This window comes from Megachile rotundata, chromosome 1 (assembly GCF_050947335.1).
Source record: "Megachile rotundata isolate GNS110a chromosome 1, iyMegRotu1, whole genome shotgun sequence".
Lineage (NCBI taxonomy): Eukaryota > Metazoa > Arthropoda > Insecta > Hymenoptera > Megachilidae > Megachile > Megachile rotundata.
In genome coordinates, this window is record NC_134983.1 from 16,627,392 (window position 1) to 16,650,528 (window position 23,137).

At 34.2% G+C, this 23,137-nt stretch overlaps 1 protein-coding gene and 1 long non-coding RNA gene across 19 annotated transcripts in view; both read left to right on the forward strand.

Moving 5' to 3' along the window:
• The window catches only part of LOC100877371 (uncharacterized), a 197,961-nt gene that overhangs the window by 134,809 nt on the left and 40,015 nt on the right, over nt 1–23,137 (forward strand). For all 18 annotated transcript variants that reach the window (XM_076537730.1, XM_076537764.1, XM_076537645.1 and 15 more), the window contains one exon: nt 8,710–8,848. In XM_076537730.1, the coding sequence (XP_076393845.1) occupies nt 8,710–8,848 (139 nt within the window). The remainder of the gene's footprint in view (nt 1–8,709; nt 8,849–23,137) is intronic.
• Nucleotides 8,856–9,147, forward strand: LOC143265853 (uncharacterized). Its single transcript, XR_013040614.1, has 2 exons — nt 8,856–8,943; nt 9,033–9,147. It is a non-coding gene; the product is annotated as an uncharacterized LOC143265853 (long non-coding RNA).

The following is a 23,137-nucleotide window of genomic DNA, read 5'->3' on the forward strand; positions in this document are numbered from 1 at the left end:
TTACGTTTATGTTACATTTACTATTTCTTACTTTTACATTACATTACATTTACATTTATTGTTTGTTACTTTCATGTTTCTGCGTTACACTCATGTTACATTTATTATTTCTCACGTTCACATTTTTATGTAAATATTATGTGACGAACTTTGTAACAGTGACGCACCCTGTCACCTTGTGTGACGCATCGTATCACATTGTATGACGCACCCCGTAACATTCTGTGACGCACTCTGTAATAATGAAGAACGCACCCTATCACATCATGTGACGCACCCTATCATATTGTATGACAAACCCTATAACATTATGTGACGCACTCTATCATATTGTATGACGCACCTTGTCCTATTGTATGACACAACCTGCAACATCATGTGATGCACTCTGTGACAGTAAATGAAGCACCCTATCACATTATGTGACGCACCCTATCACATCATGTGATATTAATAGCACCCTGTGATATTGTATGACACCCTACAACATTACATGACGCACCCTATCGTATTGTTGACGCACCTTGTCGTATTGTATGACACAACCTGCAACGTCATGTGATGCACTCTGTAACAGTAAATGAAGCACCCTGTCACATTGTGTGACGCACCCTATCACATCATGTGACGCACCCTGTGATATTGTATGACACACCCTATAACATTACGTGACGCACTCTATCATATTGTATGACGTACCTTGTCGTATTTTATGACAACCTGCAACGTCATGTGATGCACTCTGTAACAGTAAATGAAGCACCCTGTCACATTGTGTGACGCACCCTGTCACATCATGCGACGCACCTTGTGATATTGTATGACGCACCCTGTCACACTGTACGATGCATGTGTATCACACTTTATGAAGCACTCTGTAATATTATATGACACTCTGTCGCATTATGTGACGCACCTTATCATATTGTATGACGCACGCTGTCACACTGTACGACGCACTCTATCACACTTTATGAAGCACTCTGTAATATTGTATGACACTCTGTCACATTAGGTGACGCACCTTATCATATTGTATGACGCACGCTGTCACACTGTACAACGCACTCTATCACACTTTATGAAGCACTCTGTAACATTGTATGATGCGCCCTCTCACAACATACGACGTACCCCAACAATATGTAACATATATGCATATGTGTGAACATACAGTTGCATCGAAAAGAAATTCGCAAAATAAATTCTATGGAAAACGTTGTACCAAGCGAGCTTTAATCGAGGCAACGTTAATTTGCCGCGCAAATAAATTGTAGAGTTCTGAATGATTTCGCAATCGGTATCTTTTGTAGAATATCGGAATTGCCTCCAACAACACGCTAGTTACCCGATGCAAATTGTAAGACGGCTAATCGCGAGACATAAAAGGCAGAAAATATTGGTCACAGTTGAATTTGTTTGATTGATCGTAAACGTCCGCGTGCACTTCCGCATTTTATTTCAACCCTTTTGCATATTCATCGGAACGCGTTTATACGCATAAAAGCGACCATAATTATCGGACTAAACGCGATAAGTAAAGCGAACGTTTAACATGCAGCATGGGTCCATTTTAATTTGATACCTATCTAGTTCGTCGGGAAGTTAAATCATGCGTATCCGCTGCGCGTGTCAGTGTCGAACGACGGTAGTTTTCGAGTTGATAGCGGCTTGTATAGTTTAATTATAATAGTAAAAAAAGCGGAATTCGTCCGGGGGAAAAAAACAGTAAAACGTACGATGAAAGAGCGTAAATTGCTCGTTACGGGTTATAAATTTGATCCATAAGGAAACTTTTGATATACTCGATTTGATTTCTCTTTAAAGTTTCATCGTTTCTGGAGTTCACTGCTTTTTCGCGAGTAATCCTGACATAGTGGTAATGTCGTATACGTTGGTTAGATGCTTCCTTGAAAATGGCGCTTTAAACTGATCGTTGCAACTGTCGTATCATTTAGAGCAGTGGTTCTTAACTTTTTAGAAGTCACTTCACTATTCAGCAAGTTTGTAAGACTTTCAAATTAGAAAAGTTTATAGTAATTACAATTTTAGACGTTGGAAATTGCTTTGAGTGGAAATTTTTTCATTTAGAATATTGTACAGTGTTATTAAAGACTATTCTAACTTCTTAAACATATAAAGTTTCGTTCGATGTATCTTTTGATTTACGAACGACCAATTTAATCATTGATATATTTAAATTGAAATTAAGTAACAAAAATATATAACTTGTACAATGATTCTTTATTTTGACAAATGTTAACATTCTGACGGAAGCATCTCAATAATCTGTGTAATGCGATATAGGAAATGTACGATCCGTTATTCTGATGGGTTCCGTAAGTATAGTGTCGAGAGTAGTTTACATCACGGTTAATAACCAAATAGCTGGATACAACCTTAAAGACGAGAAAAAAAGAACTTGTATTATTGCATGTTCAGGCTCGGTCCACAGGTATTTAATGTACTCGATATACCAGCTTCTCGATAAGAAAAACAACAATCCTTTCACTTTTTTCACCGGCGTATTATACCGTTCGAAGTATGTTATTAGTTCTAATCCAGGGTGGAAGTTTTATAAGGCGAAACGGTCGAAAGATCAGCAAGTACATTTCATCTCGGTTAAAAACTCGCGACTCTTACTTTCCCGGCACGTTGATTCGTTCGAGTGATTACCAGAGCACCGATCGCAAAAAGCATCAATCATCGACGTAGCGGCTGGCTTTTTGCATCGTTTCTTCGTCTCCATAGGATTCATTTATCGGCTGTACTTTTTTTTCGCAAAAAATCACTCGGTTTATCAAAAGTTCATACATACGAAATACATTCGAGAGAGAGAGTGTTCTCTCGCGAGAAATGGTCCAGTATGTCGACGCGTTCCCCGCGACCGATTCGACATTAAACGTCCGAGCCGGTAAAAAGAGATTGAGTGCATCGCGTTCAGACATACCGTGACGAGAAGCAACTCGGTGAAAGAAAAAAGAAAAACCCGCCGAGAGTCGTAGACAATCGTGCGAACGAATTGCACTCGAGTCCGTAACGAAACATCGAGAAACTGCGTTGGCGAAGCTCTCGAAGATGAAGCAACTTCATCGCGATGGAAGGATTTACACGCAGTTGGCTTTACCGAAGTGAGAGTCACTGTTCAACGATGTGACGTCACGCAAGGTCAACTGAACGTTTCAACGGGACTAAAGTTGATTCAGCATCTAACAATTTTCTTTCTATGAAATTTGCTAAACGAATGGCTTGCCTCGAGTCCTCGTTTCGCCTCCATTAAAGCGTGTTCGCTGTAACTCGAGACCAAACTTGGGTCTGATCTGATCACGCATTTTTTCACTTTCGTTACGTATTATTGGGAAGGATTTATAACGAGAGAAATTGCTTTTATACATTTATTTTAGCTTCAATCAGAGTGGTCAAATGACAGTTTAACCCCTTGCACTATTTTGACTCGTGACGTACTTCAACTGGGATTTGAATTTTTAATACACTTCAACTTGGAGTTCAAGTATTTGCATAGTCGATTGATACCAAATTAACATTTCAACTTTGTTTTAATATTGTGATTAGGTCTGACTGACCTGACAAATCATAATGCAAGAGTTCATGAAGATTAGGCGAATCTTTCAGTGGGACTAAAGTTGATCAGCATCAAACAATTTGACGTAACATTTCAAATTTGTTTTAATATTGTGATTAGGTCTGACTGACCTAACAAATCATAATGCAAGAGTTCATGAAGATTAGCTGAATCTTTCAGTGGGACTAAAGTTGATCAGCATCAAACAATTTGACGTAACATTTCAAATTTGTTTTAATATTGTGATTAGGTCTGACTGACCTGACAAATCATAATGCAAGAGTTCATGAAGATGAATGTTTCAGTGGAACAAGATCGGCATCAAACAATTTTTTTTCTATGAAATTTGTTAAATGAACTTCATTAAATGAACCTAACCTAACCTAACAAACTTTACTGAATATTTTCACAATGAGTTTTTTTATTATTTACAATTGCAAATGATTAGTAATAATATTTGAGATTAGGTCAGTGAACAATTTCTTAATAGTATGATTCGTACGAAAATTTGAATGTCCACATACGATGCAGTTTGCATACGATGCAGTCATACGAAAACTTTCTCAGCGTTGCGCAAGTTCGAATTTCCGTAAACCTACAGATATAGTTTAAAGCTAAAAGGGAAACTTTACCTAAATCTTAAAGTCTGAATCCCTGTAAATATGAATTAGTCTAATTGCAACTTCGTATTGCATTTCCTGTTCAAGTATCGTTTGAAAATTATTGCAACTACAAAATGATTAATTTGCAAATTGGGATCATAGCATGATAAATATAAATAAGATAGAAATTAATAATAAAGAGAAATATGTAAAAAAATTGTAAAATTTTACTCAACAGTCGAAGTGTCGAGGTGGGTTCATAAATTGATGTTTGCCTACGGAATACAAAAAATACTATTTTCTATTAGTTAGTGAACTTTCTTGAGAACAGTTCCCTAGAAAATCAACGAGCTTCTAAACCGTGTAACGGCTAAAGATAATACGACAAATAGGGCAAGCTTAATGGGAAGAATAAATCATCATTGGAATGACAATATCCACTTGTGGGAAATGGCAATTAAGCGCGCAGGAAGCCTCCCGTGTAGAACATAGTAATCAGTCCCAAAGGCAATTCAACCGAATGTTAAAATATAACATAAATTACTTTATACAGCGTGCTTGGAAAATAAATACTTTGAAACTGTATTTTTATGTCTGTAGAGAAAAAAGGTTTCGTTCGTAAAGACAGCTAATAAAACTTCGGTTCACATCGAAGATGAAAAGTGATTGCAAGAAATTGCTAGGGATTAAATTGTGAGTTCTTACGGTGTTCAGCAGCGTGAAAAATTCAAGGTTTCCGGTAGGAACTTGAAAACAGGTCGAAAAGTTATGTACGTCGCAGTGTACGATTACAGGAAAGTAACAATTTGTGTTAAATATTTTGTACCTTTTCCTGTTTCGCAATATCGATAATTAACGCGCTTGGCGACGCTCGAAATAAATGAAATTTTCTTAGATTTTAGGTAGACTTGCTGAATTTTATTATTATTCAATTTATTTAATTATTCCGAAGATAGTAGATGATATATTCAACTTATTTAATTATTTTGTTCTGTTCATTTATTTATACACTTTATTAATTTTACTATTACGTTATTCTTTCAAAATACATGTTGTAATATAAAAATAGGTTTAAAATGAAAAATAATAATATTCCTTAAAGTGCACACAGTTACATAAGAATAATACTTAAATATACCACGTTTGCGTAAGTGATATTTTCAACATCATTTGTTAAACTATTATAGCACTATTGATCAGTGTAATAATATGCTCCATCATGGTCGTTTTTTCCTTTTAACAAATCACCTCGCAAGTTCAAAAGATTGGATAAAATATAGGTACATAAACTCCTCGGTTCTCATTAAGCTAATTAATATTTTGAGATCAGTTCGGTGAAGTTTCCTAAACTTTTTGTTACTATTCTGACTATTTTTTTATGAGGTTTCTTGTCACAGTATTTATGAACACAGGTGAAAGTTAATGAAACATCCCTTACACAAAACTGGTACTACAAAATTCTTCTCTTGATCTCATTGTTCATATTTTTCTCAGTTCGTCACTTTTGATTAAGTTGAATTTTATTTTCAAGTCAACGATGAGAATAATTTTTGATTAGCTGTAAAAATTAACATTGTACCTTTACGTCGATTATCATTAATTAAAGAGCTGTATTTTACTTTTCAATTAAGGAGAATAATTTTTGATCTGATCGTAGAAATTTCTATGAAAGGTGAAGAAAAGGGCATAGAAACATTTTCATTGGAAAAATTCTATCCGACGAAAGAAAATTCGTAGGATTGATTTGTGATCCGGCAATAAACGTTCCAGCTTCGTGATTTATCATCGCCTCGTCATAGATCGTTCCTCCAGTATTTCTGGAACAAAAGTTCGGGATAACAGCGACCTATTAGCGGCTGTGAAAAGATTAACGAGCAAACTGCAAGAATCTGAAAGATTGATGCGATCATTTTAACAGGATCTCACTGCGATTGAAGTTTCTCTGCTGCAATCGTAACAGATTTCGTGAAACTGTATGATGGACGATGATACGTAACACGTTGCTATGAAAATTAAAGCGAAGTTCTTCGAAAATTTACTTATTAATTCGAAATATTAACTTCCGATCTCTGTGCTCGCACGAGATTATTACAGATGAATTATATTGCTCTGTTGGGTAAAATAAATTTACTCGTGATTTATTGACGCGACACTTGCTATTTGCTGCGAATATTCATGGCGGGATGGTGTTTAAAATTTAATATTTAAAATATTGGCTGGGAATATCGTCTTGTTATGTATATATGTTATGTGGTAAATTGTTGTTATGTTATGGTGCTGAAACTTTTAGTTATTTTGTTATGATTTTAGTGTTACAATGTTAAAATGTTTAATATTATGGTATTGCAATGATGCAACGTTGACATGTCAATGTGATACAATTTTTAAAATTTAGAATTTTGCAATTTTAGTGTTTTGCACTTTTTGAATTTTGAAATTTTCGAGTTTTGCAATTTTCGAATTTTGCACTTTTAGAATTTTGAAATTTTAGAATTTTGTACTTTTAGAATTTTGCAATTTTGCGTTTTTACAATTTTGCAATTTTGCAATTTTACAATTTTACAATTTTACAATGTTACAATGTTATAATGTCATAATTTTACAATTTTACAATCTTACAATTTTACAATTTTACAATTTTACAATTTTACAATTTTACAATTTTACAATTTTATAATTTTACAATTTTACAATTTTACAATTTTACAACTTTACCATTTTCCAATTTTACAGCGTTACAATAATGGAGTGTTGAAATATTAAAATGTTAGATTGTTAAAATTTTGTAATGTTAAGAAGTTAAAATATTACGATGTTTCAATGTTAAAATGTTAAAATATCTAATTGTTAAAATGACAAAATGTTACAGTATTAAAATGTTGCATTGTTACAATAATGCACTAATACAATATTGAAATATTGCAATGTTACACCGTCACAATTTTCCAATATAAAAAAATTAAAATGTCACAATGTTTCAATATTAAATTTTATCATACTTCATAATATTTTAGAGAACCACTAATGTTTAGAATATCAGATTTCTGCAGTAAGCTCGAACCACAGATGAGCAACAAGTAATCTGATTAACGATCAGTGATTATGTATACATAACGCGAAATCATGTTCATGATTAAGGATTATGATTAATAAGCAATCGAGTAATCATGATAGATGAAGTAATCAAAGCAAACGTAATTACTGAACACGATGAACTCAGTAATTATTAATTACGAAAGATTAATTTAGACAATTAATCATAGTACAGATGAATGATTAACAGGTTTTAGAAATTTTGCATTTATCAGTTAGAAATAATTGAATACAAAAACAACGATAAATATATGATATTTCATGTGATTGCATACAAATTATTATAACAGATTAATTATTCATTCGGTGTTTGCAAATCGCAGAATAATTATTATTTATTTAATGCAATCATGATCACTGATTTATTCCGGGAATTAATTCGCGACTGTCATTACCACGATTTCATTTAAATATCAGTTACAAAATAATAAGTTATTATTGCGAATGTGAGGATCGTTAACAAACGCAGAATAAAAGCAGTGCTTGATAACGTTAATTAAACTGTTTCGAATAAGTATTCCCAGTCGATTCATATGTTCTTCAACTAAAAACATTTCAGATACTTTTACATTGGCTATATAGTGTTAACAATTATTTGATTAAAAAGATCACTTAAAAGAAATTTAATGTTTGATCATCAAGAAAAAATATATACGAAAAATTTGTCTGATTCGATAAATGTGACGCACGTATATTGTATGCTTTCGAACACACAATGTTAATGATTATTTGATGAAAAAAATTTAGTACTTGATCACCAAGAAAAGATGTATACCAATAATTTCTCTGATTCGATATATGGGACGCACATATATTATGTCTTTGAATATGCAACGTTAAAGATTATTTGATCAAAAATATCATGAAAAAAATTTAGTACTTGATCACCAAGAGAAAGCATATACCAATAATCTCCCTGATTTGCTATATGTGACGCACATATATTGTATGTCTTTGACCATACAACGTTAACGATTATTTGATCAAAAATATCATGAAAAAAATTTAGTACTTGATCACCAAGAAAAAGCATATACCAATAATTTCTCTGATTCGATATACATATGTGACGCACATATATCGTATGTCTTTGACCATACAACGTCAACGATTATTTGATCAAAAATATCATGAAAAAAATTTAGTACTCGATCAAGAAAAAATATATACCAATTTCTCTGATTCGATATATATGACGCACATATATTATGTCTTTGAACATACAACGTTATTTGATCAAAAAGATCGTCAAAAAAATTAAGAACTTGATCAAGAAAAAATATATACCAATTTCTCTGACTCGATATATGTTACATCGAAGCTAGAAACGTGAGAAAAGTGACAAACGCGTGCGGTTGAAGAGTGAAGTATTATCGATAAGAATTGAATCTAGAGCAAACTCCAATGATTTGTCATTTTGATTGTTTACAGTAACAAGTGCCTTAACGAAAAAAGACGACGGAACCAGGAGAACCTGTTTATCGATGAGCTTGCCGAGCTGATTTCCGTCACGGACATGAGCTCTGGCAAGACTGACAAACGCCAGATCCTTCAGAGAACCGTCGACCAGGTAAGAAGACAGATTTCTACGTTTCTGCCTTTCAAATAGCTGATCGATAAACTTAGCAAGTCCTTCGGGATTACCTCGAACGCCTCTTTTTTACCGTACGTTGACCACGATATTCAAGAAATACTCTTTTATGAACAACGGTCACAGGGCTTTTTTATCCCTTAACATCGATTATTTATTACAGGGTGAGGCGTCCAAACTGTTTATCAAAAATATTTAACACTAGGTTTACAGACGTTTGATGATCACTTATATTTAAATTTGAAGTCGAATAGCAAAATAAATAAATTGGGAACATATGCCTAAGACATTGATTCTTTGATTCTTGCCTAAGCTTGATGAAAGTTGACTGCTATAAAAATTTCTTAATCTAGTATTACATATATGGGTAAATTTTTTGCTTTCTCTAAGATGTGGTTTATTTTTGAATTCAGTATAAACTGAATATTCTTTGGACCACAATTTATAATTTTACCACAATGAAAGGGTTAATTGTCACACTGGGTTATGGAACAGATGAGACCCAAAACAATTCAGCTCCAATTTTATGTCCTGACAATCTCTCTTTTTTGAAACTCCGGTATTTTTGCAATTTTTTTTTTCTCAAACTATTACATCTCAAGAACATTCAAATAAAATTTTAGCTGTCTATATTAAAGTCGAAAATCATTTTGAACTTCCCTGTGAAAACCATTGTTTCCTTTTTTTTACGTTTTTGATCTTTTTTCTTATTAAGTTTATTTTGAAAGGTTCAAATTTTCTGAAGCTAACTATGCAATGTTAGAACAGCTTTCAAAGATTATTTGTAAATTTTGTTCAACTTAAAATAGTAGCTTCGTTAGGAATATCTTTAGTTACGGTCTTAAATGTCTTGAATTTCCATAGTGTAAAAAAGAATTGCAATAAAACTTGGCGTGTGTTTTCTGCGAATTAAAAACCCATTCCTGGACTTCATTATATTGTCGTATCGTATTATCGGAATATTATAGAGTGCCCGTAGTGAATATCTGTCCGTAATTAAAAGCAACAGTGATATGCTCGATGAGTGAGCAATGTAAAAGGAGAAGAAAAACGAGATTTCAGTGCAAAATGTAGCACAGAATGTAAGTAATGTTGCTCATTAGCATGTTAACAAGTACATAAAACTTTCTCATAAGCAGAACGGACGACCTTCGGGACGCTGACTTGTTCCAAACTTTGCGCAACTATAGTGAACTTCAAAAGCGATAATTCTGCAAAATTACTGCTCGCTCTTTTCCGAAACAAGGGCGATATAATGCGTCCAAAGTTCTTGTTTTAATAACACTGCTGATCTGAATGTTGTGATCCTAACTTTTATGGTTTACATTTCTCATTTTTTAATCTTCGAAATTTCGCTGTTTGGAAATTTTAGAAATTTATAATTTCGGGAATTCTAGAAATTTTACTAATTTTACAAATCTTAGGAATTTTAGAAATTTTAGGAATTTTAGGAATTTTAGGAATTTTAGGCATTTTAGGCATTTTAGGAATTTTAGGAATTTTAGGAATTTTAGGAATTTTAGGAATTTTAGGAATTTTAGTAATTATAGGAATCTTAGGAATTTTTATAATTTTAGTAATTTTACAAATTTTAGGAATTTTAGGCAATTCAGGTATTTTAGGCATTTTAGGAATTTTAGGAATTTTAGGAATTTTAGGAATTTTAGAAATTTGAAGATTTGTGGCATTTGAGAATTTGAACAATTTAAACATACTAAAGAATTTTTAAATTTGGAAATTTGTCAACTTAAGAATTTAGAGTATTTGGAAATTTGAAAGTTTAGGAATATAAGAATTCATGGATTTAAGAATTTGCAATATTTTGCACCAAGAAATTGAAAATTCAAGAATTTGAAGAATTCAATAATTTCTGAATCATTGAAAAATCGCGAAAATTGAACAGCGTTCCTTCGTAAGCGTTGAATTGTTCGTTCGATTAAAGTTAGCAAGCTGAGAAATTATCGTGGAACGTTTCGCTAGTCCCGCGACTCGCCACGTTATTCTTGAACTCGTCGATCGATAAGGTATTTACTCGCGCGTATCGTTTAAGTGAAATAAAAATTTCAACGCATGCGTCGTATTTTACATTGATTTCTTGGCATACCGGCTGGCTAATGATATTCTTCTTTGCCTCCATTTTTTATTACCGTTAACGGCAAAATTTCTCTGCAACTTCGTGTTCGAATAGATCGATAACATGTCCAGCCATTCTTAACCCTTATCGGACGGGCCACGTACATTTTTCAGATCAATTCGATTAATTAGAATCGTCGCTAGAATTTTTGCGAAAATGGTCGCAGCTTCAAAACCGATTCAATTCGGAAACTAGAGACTTCGTTAAATACAGTAATCCTCGCCTTACGTATTATTGTATACGCGTAAGAAATGACTATTTCTAAACAGTCAGATTTTTAAACGTCCAGTAATTTGCCTATATTCGTGATCGACGAATATTTAGATGCATCTTAACATTTAAAGGACGGGCCACGTAAATTTACGTTCTTCCATTCCGACTTCCTACGAGGGCCCACGTAGATCTACGCTTCTGCTCGAATTTTTATTAAGCTGCGTTACTTTTTCATTTTTACGCATTGGGTTTTTTCTTGTTACCGTTCTAGTACTATCTGCCGAACTAGTTTTGCTTTTTACTTGGTATTTTTTAGTAACTTCGTAACCGTGAAAATGGCAGGCAGAGTTTGCGAGATATACAATTCGGGTTCCACTTCAGGGTGAATGTTTCAAAAAATATCTCTCTTAAGAAATACTAGACACGACCCTTGTAAAATGTCATCGAAAATGGATTTAATTTAATAAAAATTTTATCATTATTCTCCATTAATTACTTGATCATTATTCTCGTTTAAATAGAATTTTATTCGACTAATGTGCAGCACCGATTACAAAATTCGGGGTTTTAGATATCTTTTATTTCATTTCGGCGTTCCTTTTCTGATAAGAACTTGTTTGTATCGACCTGTACCTACTGATTTACGTATCGAACGCGAAAAATAAAATCCAACAAACTCGGTAGAAGGATTGCGCGCTGAAGCGGCTCGAAGTGGGTTGATCCGCTTAAAAACCGTAACGCGATATCTCGGTGATTAAATAAAATAATCACTCCTTCCTTTTCTATATTTTATTCGATACATTATTTTATCGTGATAAGTGCTTTATCGGAACAGAACTTTGTACCGCATCTTTGGATTCAACTTTCTTTTCTTTCTCTTTTTTTCATCCAAGTCTACATTCAAAATACGCACGCAAACAATCATGCAATGACATGATCAAAAATCGATTCACAAATCAGTTCTACGAGTTGTTGGATACCTCATGTATCAAGTGTGAAATTAGATCGTTTCTGGTAATTATATTTTACTAATTACCTTTACAAATTTAGTGCAGCATTAAAATTACTACAGACAGTAAATTTGACTAGTTTAGGAAAATTGATATAATAAAATTATTGTAAACAGTAAAATTTATACAGTAAAATTGACTAATAGTAAGTGGCACTAAATACAACAAATATAATACTAAATAGGTAACAGTAATTTTATTATCACTAATAAATAATAATACAATTATTAAACCGAAGATGTGATTCCACAGAAGTGACTATAAATTCATTATAAATTCACATAAATTAGCTTAATGGCTATTCAAGCGATCAAACAACGCTTAAGGAACATTTTAAGTGCTATCAAAATTGTGATTCAAATTTAATTTCAATTTTAATTCAAAATGAGTGAAGATCATTTAATCAGCGTACAGTTAAATGTTAATCAATTTTTCAGCAAGGAAATGTATATAATATTTTCTCCTTTCACGATACGAATATTTGCTAATACAAAAATTATAAACGTCTAAAAAATATTTTGCGAAAAGTTATAGATTAGTACAAAAATTCTTACCTATTATAAAATTTGTTGCAAGAAATGTTCAGTGAATATTTGAACGACGCAATGAATTCTAGGTTCAGAAATCTTTTTTTGTGCGGTATAATTCAATTAGTAAATTAATATACTTATGCAGAAGATACCTTGTACCAGATATGTTGTTTTTTTAAGACGTTATGTAAGAGATTCGAAATAAAAATTATAAATCACGAGTGTACCATAATTATACAAATTAAAGAACGATAGTTAAATAAACTGCACACACATATTGTTAGAAATTATTATGAAGATTAATTGTATAAACGTTAACGTAATTTTAGTTAAATTTCACACGGAGTTACGTAAATGTGTATCTTTACCTTTATTTGTAAGCAGTATCTTATTTTTTATCTTTTATTTCTTGTCCTTTATTTAGATTGATTTTTATATCAATTCTTTTAACGTCCAACATAAATCCTTGTTGCTTCTGCATTTAGATATCGAAAAAAATACGAGTTTAAATGGAAGAAATAACAAATTTTAAATTTACGAGTTTGGGATTTAGAAATTTCATATTCACAAGTTTTTAATTTTAGAAATTTTTAATTTTAAAAAATTTGATGAATTCAACAATTTTTTCTGTGACTCAAAAATTCAGAATTCCAAATTTCCAAAGTTTCCAATTTCCAAAATTTTCAAATTGCAAAGTTTACAAATTCCAAAACTTGCAAATTCCAAAATTTCCAAATTCCAAAGTTTGCAAATTCCAAAATTTCCAAATTCCAAAGTTTCCAAATTCCAAAGTTTTCAAATTCCCAAGCTTCCAAATTCCAAAATTTCCAAATTCCAAAGCTTGCAACTTCCAAAGTTTTCAAATTCCAAAGCTTGCAAATTCCAAAATTTCCAAATTCCAAAGTTTCCAAATTCCAAAGTTTCCAAATTCCCAAGCTTCCAAATTCCAAAATTTCCAAATTCCAAAGCTTGCAAATTCCAAAGTTTTCAAATTCCAAAGCTTGCAAATTCCAAAATTTCCAAATTCCAAAGTTTCCAAATTCCCAAGCTTCCAAATTCCAAAATTTCCAAATTCCAAAGCTTGCAAATTCCAAAGTTTTCAAATTCCAAAGCTTGCAAATTCCAAAATTTCCAAATTCCAAAGTTTCCAAATTCCCAAGCTTGCAAATTCCAAAATTTCCAAATTCCAAAGCTTCCAAATTCCAAAATTTCCAAATTCCAAAGCTTGCAAATTCCAAAGTTTCCAAATTCCCAAGCTTGCAAATTCCAAAGTTTCCAAATTTCAAAATTTCCAAATTCCAAAATTTCCAAATTCCAAAATTTCCAAATTCCAAAATTTCCAAATTCCAAAGCTTGCAAATTCCAAAGCTTGCAAATTCCAAAATTTCCAAATTCCAAAGTTTCCAAATTCCAAAGTTTCCAAATTCCCAAGCTTGCAAATTCCAAAATTTCCAAATTCCAAAGTTTCCAAATTCCAAAGTTTCCGAATTCCAAAGCTTGGAAATTCTAAAATTTCCAAATTTCAAAGCTTCCAAATTTCAAAGCTTCCAAATTTCAAATCTGTCAAATTCCAAAATTCCTACACTTCCCAAGTTCTCCATATTCCCTAAGCACCTCATATTCCTCAAATTTCCCAGATTTCCCAAATTTTCCAGATTCCCCAAATTCCCTAAATTCCCAAACTTCCATATTTTCAAATTCCAAATTCCCAAATTTCCATATTACTAATCCTCAACTTTCTCTATTATAGAATAGCATCAAACATGTCACACTTCATTCTACAATCTCACCCTAAAGAAAAACATACAAAACATTTTCCAAAACATACATTAAAACTCGACAAAACAATAAATACCTTCACATATATTAATACCTACCTACTTATAACCGAAACGTTTTTCAATCGTACTACAAAACATAAATCAAAGTGTCCCCTATAAATTCGTCAATTTGATTCGGCCATCGAAGAAAACGTAACGTTCATTCGCTCGAGGGCAATAAAAATACAAAGCTTTAGAAATGTCTCGACGGCATTTTGGAAGTTGAACCCAAGGTGACTGCATCTACGAAAATAAATCGTAAAATTGTATCGTAAATCGTAGGAGCTCGATCCTGTTATATCGAAGAAAAGCACGGCGGACTGCCGTCGATTAAAATTCTTCGAATTGTAACGTGTATCACGGTTTGTCGAAGTTGGACGTAATCGATCACACGATCCCAGACATTTTGAACGATGAGTCGTTGAATGCAGCGGTGAATCATTACCATATCGAGCTCGATAATTGATGCTCGTTTTCCACGCGTTAATAGTCCTCTTGAGAATCGATAAAATTACCGACATTAATAAGACGTTTGATCAAATGAACCGTGCAATTTGTATCGCGGTTTCTTGCGGCTCTTTTCGTTAGGATGCTTGGCCTGCGTTAACCCTTTGCGCTATTTTGACGAGTCTTACTCGTGACGCACTCGTACTTCGGCCGTGGTCAATTTTACTTGAATTTTTAATATGCTTCAATTTGGAGTTTAAATCCAATTACAATTTGCATAGTCAACGATTGCATGATAACATATTGACATAACATTTCAAGATTTTTGGTCTGTTTTAATATTGTAGCTGTAATTAGACAGTTCTGACTGACGCACTTGACAAATAAGTCATAGTGCAAGGGGTTAAGAGAACTGGGGATTTGGGGATCTGGGTATGGCGAGATGTGGGGAGTTGGAAGGGGAGGAATTTGGAGATCTGGGGATTTGGGAAGGTAGGAATTTGGGGATATGGGGATTTGGGTATGTAAGAATTTGGAAATGGAGGGATTTGGGGATGTAGAGGTTTGGAAATGTGGGTATTCGGAATTGTGGAAATTCGGGAATGAAGAGATTCGGCAATGCGGGAGTTCGGAAATGTAGAGATTCGGGAATGTAGAGATTCGGGAATGCGGGAATTCGGAAATGTAGAGATTCGGGAATGTGGAAATTCGAGAATGCAGAAATTCGGAAATGTAGAAATTTGGGAATGTAGAGATTCGGGAATGCGGGAATTCGGAAATGTAAAAATTCGAGAATGTAGAAATTCGGGAATGTAGAAATTCGGGAATGTAGAGATTCGGGAATGTAGAAATTCGGAAATGTAGAAATTTGGGAATGTAGAGATTCGGTAATGCGGGAATTCGGAAATGTAAAAATTCGAGAATGTAGAAATTCGGGAATGTAGAGATTCGGGAATGCAGAAATTCGAAAATGTAGAAATTCGGGAATGCACGAATTCGGAAATGTAGAAATTCGAAAATGTAGAGATTCGGGAATGCAGGATTTCGGAAATGTAGAAATTCGAAAATGTAGAGATTCGGAAATGTAGAAATTCGGAAATGTAAAAATTCTAAAATGTAGAAATTCGAAAGTGTAGAGACTCACTAGAGTTTCCACTACCCATAGATTCACAAAATTAAGAGATGACATACTTAAAGAATATACTAACTGTAATACAGAAACAATAATAATTGCTACATTTTTTATTTAAAATTGCAAATATACTAAATGAGTTGTTTAAAACCTAGCGAAACTGATAAGTATTAAATATTACAAATGAAATGAAACCCAGCGAAAAAACAATGCCAACACGAATGAATGTGCAAATATTGCAACAAATTTAATTAGCTACTTAGCAAGAAAGAGTCGCTTTTTCCTCAGCAGAAATAACTTCTATATAAGAATAAAAAACGATACCGCTAATAAGTTGCAATAAGTAACTGACAAGGTGAAAATGTTCAGTCCATGTTTACATTTACATATGAACATGTAAATGTATCAGTTGCTGACAGAAATCATTTTGTTTTAATTGTAACGCGTCGATTTTAGTCATTTATTATATTTTTGCTACGATGGCTTGCATGGAAGACATGATTTTGCATTAGTGCAGCTGCTTCTTCGTTTTGCTTTCATTGCTGTTTCGACGTTTGCAACATTCAAAGAAAAGTTGTTTTTTTATTGCGATGCACGTGAATTAAAAGCGTTTCGAAGTACTCTTCGTGCGAAATGCCAAATAAAATATACGAAGAGAAAATAAACGAATGAACGGTGTTGTTGCCAATTTCATAGAAATATTCAAGGTTGGTATAATAATGAATTTCGGTGTTGAATTTTTGTAGTTTTCCATTTTTATGTTGTCTGTTCTATTTAGGTGACAACTTAATATTCTTTTTTCAATCAAATTTTATTACATTTAAATTTGTAAATTTGATAATCTTATAGTACTAATACTGAAATCGATTCTATTATTGTGTTACTGTATTAAGTTGTTACACTATTTGTCAGGTCATGTGGTCATAGGTCAGTCAGAACTAATCACAGCTATAATATTGAAACAGACATGGTTGAAATGTTACGTCCGAATTCCTGCATTCCCGAATCTCTACATTACCGAATTTCTACATTCCCGAGTTTCTAGATTTCCGAATTCCTGCATTCCCGAATTTCTACATTTCCTAATCTCTACATTTTCGAATTTCTACATTTCCGAGCTTCTAGATTTCCGAATTCCTGCATTCCCGAATTTTTACATTCCCGAATTTCTACATTTCTTAATCTCTACATTTTCGAATTTCTACATTTCCGAATTCCCGCATTATCGAATCTCTTCATTCCCGAATCTCTACATTTTCGAATTCCTGCATTTCCGAATTTCTACATTTCCGAATCTCTACATTTCCGAATTCCTGCATTTCCGAATCTCCACATTCCCGAATTTCTACATTCCCGAATCTCTACATTTCCGAATTCCCGCATTCCCGAATCTCTACATTCCCGAATTTCTACATTCCCGAATCTCTACATTTCCGAATCTCTACATTCCCGAATCTCTACATTTCCGAACTCCCGCATTGCCGAATCTCTTCATTTCCGAATACCCACATTTCCAAACCCCTACTTCCCCAAATCCCTCCATTTCCAAATTCCTACATACCCAAATCCCCATATCCCCAAATTCCTACCTTCCCAAATCCCCAGATCTCCAAATTCCTCCCCTTCCAACTCCCTAGATCTCGCCATACCCAGATCTCCAAATCCCCAGTTCTCTTAACCCCTTGCACTATGACTTATTTGTCAAGTGCGTCAGTCAGAACTGACTAATTACAGCTACAATATTAAAACAGACAAAAAATCTTGAAATGTTATGTCAATATGTTATTATGCAATCGTTGACTATGCAAATTGTAATTGGATTTGAACTCCAAATTGAAGCATATTAAAAATTCGAGGAAAATCACAGCGGATGTATGAGTGCGTCACGAGTCAAACACGTCAAAATAGTGCAAGGGGTTAAAGTAATATTCTTTTATTTAGATGTTAAATTTAAATTTGTAATGATCCGTGATACTCTGCCCAAAATACCGAAATATCGACGGATTACTATATTTATGGTACTCCTTATATTTTTGTAAGGGTGACTCGAGGTACATCTTAAACCCTTCTTATGATAAATGGCCTTCTCGAAGAACATCGGACAATCCTTCTTACATTTCTCTCAGATGTTATCCTATTTCAGATACTTTCCTTGGAAAGTGGATTATGTCGTACCAAATTCAATTTGTTTTCTGACACAATTTATTCATTGCTTTTGAAATACTTCTGTTCAGTTTCGGAACCGAAATTGAATTATTTCCTTTTTTATGATGTTCCCAGCATCCGTTTGGTTTCATTTAAATTTCTCGTACGATGTTTGAGATTATTAAAATTTCTTGGTATGCAACTTTTATGGAATATCTAGTTTATGGTCACATTGTCTTGAAAAGTGTAGCGGAAGTTCGTGGATTTCCACGTTTCAAAATTTAATTTTAAAATTACTGAATTGCCAAATGTTTAAATTCTCAACGAAAAGAATTCACAAAGGAATTTTGTAATTTCTTAAATCTTTAAATTCGTAATTTCAAGCACTTTCAAATTATATATTCTCAAAGTACCTCTTCGTAAATAATTTTCGTAAAAAATTGATATTTCATTCCCAATTCACCCGAAGCTTGGTTCGTAAATATTTAATGCTTACACGTAGAAGAATCAATGAAATTTCTAGATTTATCAACTCGTTTAATAATGCATTAATTCTTGTACTTCGAGTGTAACTTTATTTTGACCTAATTACAGAAATGAAACGTGAAGTGTGGAGGATTTATTTGCAAAGCTCATGCGAAGAATAAAACTGTATCAAATGAACCTAAATACATTTAATACATATTGTACCTTCGCGTGTAGACGCATATATTTACTCTCCAAGTGTATAAATACTATTCTGATCAGAAATATACCACTTAAATGAAATTAAACCATAAACACTTAGAAATTTGAAGAGTTATGAATTTGGTGACCTAGGAATTTGGGGAGCTAGGGATCTGAGAACTTAGGAATTTGAGGAGCTGGAAATCTAGAAAACTAGGAATCGAGGGAAATGGATATTTGGGAGCTTGGGAAATTTAGAGATCCAGGAATCTGGGAATATGGAAATTTGGAAACCTTGGGATTTGAAAATCTTGGGGTTTGGGAACCTTGGGGTTTGGGAACCTTGGGGTTTGGGAACCTTGGGATTTGGATACCTTGGGGTTTGGGAATCTTGGGGTTTGGGAACTTTAGGGTTTGGGAACTTTGGGGTTTGGAAACCTTGGTATTTGGAAACCTTGGTATTTGGGAACCTTGGGATTTGGGAATCTTGGTATTTGGAAACCTTGGGATTTGGGAACCTTGGTATTTGGAAACCTTGGGATTTAGAAACCTTGGTATTTGGAAACCTTGGGATTTGAAGATTTTGGGATTTGGAAACCTTGGGATTTAGAAACCTTAGGATTTGGGAACCTTGGGATTTGGGAACCTTGGGATTTGGAAACCTTGGTATTTGGAAACCTTGGGATTTGGAAACCTTGGGATTTAGAAACCTTGGGATTTAGAAACCTTGGTATTTGGAAACCTTGGGATTTAGAAACCTTGGGATTTGGAAACCTTGGGATTTAGAAACCTTAGGATTTGGAAACCTTGGGATTTGAAGATCTTGGGATTTGGAAACCTTGAGATTTGGAAACCTTGGGATTTGGGAACCTTGGGATTTGGGAACCTTGGTATTTGGGAACCTTGGTATTTAGAAACCTTGGTATTTGAAAACCGTGATATTTGAAAACCTTGGTATTTGGAAACCTTGGAATTTGGGAATCCAGGAATTCACAGAAATATTTAAAGACCATAATATTGAAATCTACGAATACAAAAAACCTACAAATTTTGAAATAGAAGCCCATAAAATTTTTCAAATCTACAGATGTTAGAGTATAAAAATTTGATCCTGAGCTTCTAAAAACTTATAAATCGATAAATCTGCGAATCTGAATATTTAAAAATGAATCGAAAGCGTATCGATAATTGCTAGCAGCTTCCATTGCGAGCAACGTTAAATGCCAGCAGTATTTCGCATAATTCAACGGCGCGCAATTTCGTACTTCTCGGAAAATGAATAGTGACTGGAAATAAAAAGATAAATCTCTTTACGTTCGGTCGGGATGTCCACCTCTCGTCGAATAAATCAGTCGAATTAGAAAATAAATTTCTCGACGAACATGTTAAAAGGCAGCAACAGAAGAGAAAGGAAAAAAGAAGCGATGGCAGGAAGAGGGGCGTTGAACAAAGCGGATCTCCTTCGAAGTTAAATGCACTCTCGTTTGGTTGCGGCTCTCTTGTGTGAAATTTATTTCTGGAAGACAGAACGAAATATATCGATAAAATAACTTTCGTCCCGGGTAGAGAAGAAAATGAAGAAGACATTCTTCTCCGTCCAATAACATTTCACTCGAGTCGGTTTAATGAAGTGCTTTTCACTCGGGGTCCATATGGACATCACCAACTCCGTACCGACACTGTTTTATGACAATGCGGTAATCGTTCGTTTTTATTATGGTAATTCTTACTATTCGTTCGTTAATAAACGAGAAATATAATATTATGTAAACAGCAGTCATTTTTAACGCCTTCCACATTGATTGTTTCTACTTTTGATTACTTTTCAATAATTCAATATTGGTATACGTTCAATACTGATATTGTAATACGAAAATACAATATTCAATTTACAAGTATAATTAATTTTGTAACCCTACAGAATCTTTAATCAGAATCCCAAGATCGGTCAACAGGGTTCCGCCATTTTGAAATCCACGGCGCGAAATTTAATCTGTACAGAGTTGTCTACTTTCGCTGACAGATAGTTGCGCAAATAATACATTTTTATTCGGTTTGTTTATGTCTTATACATTACCATAGTTTCTGGAATTTCATAGAAGTCAGTGTACTCGAAAATGTTTTATGACTGTTTAAAGATTTACGTAATCTAAAGTAGATGTATCCATTAGTGATCATCCCTCATTAGTGACCAATTTTCTACTTTATTTGATTAAAGTGGTCGATATTTACTGATCATAACCTTAAACTAATGAAGTTGAAAGTATGCTTTTATTAAGCTGTTCGATAACAGGTATAATATGAGTCGTAAGCTGAGTACATGTAAGATACATGTATAATACATAAATATATACGTAAGGGGTAAGTTGTGCAGACTATCAAGAATCATGTAATTAACAGTAATATGACATGCAATCAGTTTCCATTTATATAATTGGAAAAGGTAATCGATAAAAAAGACATCATTTTCATGAATAATTTGTCAGTGAATATTCCATGCTGGAGAACTAATTTAGAAGCTTAGAATCAACATTTTATGCATAAAATATAAAAATCTTGATATGTTAAATGATCGTTGAAAGAACTGCAATTTTATACGTCCGCCATTGAGATCATTTACCTCATAAATCTTAAAAATAGACTGGTCACTGCCAAAATAATATAATTGGTCGAAGCGAACGTGTAAGTGCGGGCAGTTCGACTTTTTATTCGTAGAACCGTAGAAAGAGGAGAACGGAACGAAGAAGGGGCTCAAACTTCCTGTCTGTTCTCTGCACGTTAGTTCTGTGATTCACGAACGAGGAGCACATGTCGGTTTTTCGCGCCAGGGTCGCGCGATATTTCGCTTCGTCTCTGTCCCTCTTCGTTCGGCGTTATTAAAGTTACGTTGTAGAAAGCAAATTCACGGACCTAGGTCGTAATACCATCGCGAACGAACTCCATAGATTCGCGAGGAATCGTTAAAAAAGTACTGCGAGTTTGTCACGTGACCTTGAATGACGTCACCGAGGCCAGTAGGAAACCTTCCAAACGGCGTTATAACCCGAGCTACTGGAGCAAGAGTTCGTGTGACGTCATCGGCGCAGTAGAGCCACGCGCATCCTGTGCCGAACCGACGTGACCGAGGTGGAATCAATTGCAAATTTACAGGGAAAGACCGTGTTTTCTCTCGCTACAACGTCCAACGTTATCGACGATTATTCAACGAGCTTTCGGAATGCATTCGGTAAAACGACGCATCTCTGTCTACGTGTTCGCGCTCGGATCAGAGATTCGTACGTTTCGATCTTCGCGATCGTTTAAAACACGACCGACGATATTTTCTTTGTTTCCTCGAGCTGTTCCACCCTCCATTTGGATAACGAATGCTCCAGATTAGAGGGAAACATCGATGATTCCGAAAGCGACCGAGGAAGAATTTATCGCGTGCGACGTGTGATGGGACAGGAGAGAAATATATACGGTTTAAAGTGAAGGCTAGCGGCAACGTCGCAAACCGTTTGTCGGACTCAGCCACCGAGTCACCGACTTTTCGAGGCCACGGCATGTTGTGTGCCCGTGTGCGCTTAAAATTCATTTTGATTACGAGCGCGATCTATCGGTGCCGGGAAATATGAGCTCAAGGACGAGCTTTCCCTCCGCGTTCATCAGTGGATCTCGGTCGGTAACGAAGAGATTTACTTTCTTTCTTCTGCGTTCGCGTTTCGCTTTGACAGCCAACCTTGCGACTCCGGATGGCAGCTACGACTAGTCCGTATAGCTACATTGCACGCTTTATCGGAAATTTGTCGACCTTCGGAATTCATTTTACGTTTGATCTTTTTGCAAAAGTAATTTAAGCAAAGAATGAATTGCGCTTTCACTTTTTATTCTGCCTTTGTTTCTTTTCTTTGGTAATTGATTTACAGCGACTTTTCGTTGTTCAAGCGACTACCCGTATGACGTATTCGCCTTTACAGCTACTGCGCACTCTTTTCGCGCAGCCCTTTGCGCGCCCTTTTCAAAGCGCGCCTAAATTTAATTTGAAATAACGATGCGTTTAATTATTATATACGCTTTAAAAAGCAGATATATTAAGTGATAGAGATACACTTCGTATTCTTCTGTGCGTATGATTTATATTTAATATGTTACATCAGTTCTAATTACGAGCAATTTATCTCTTACTGTA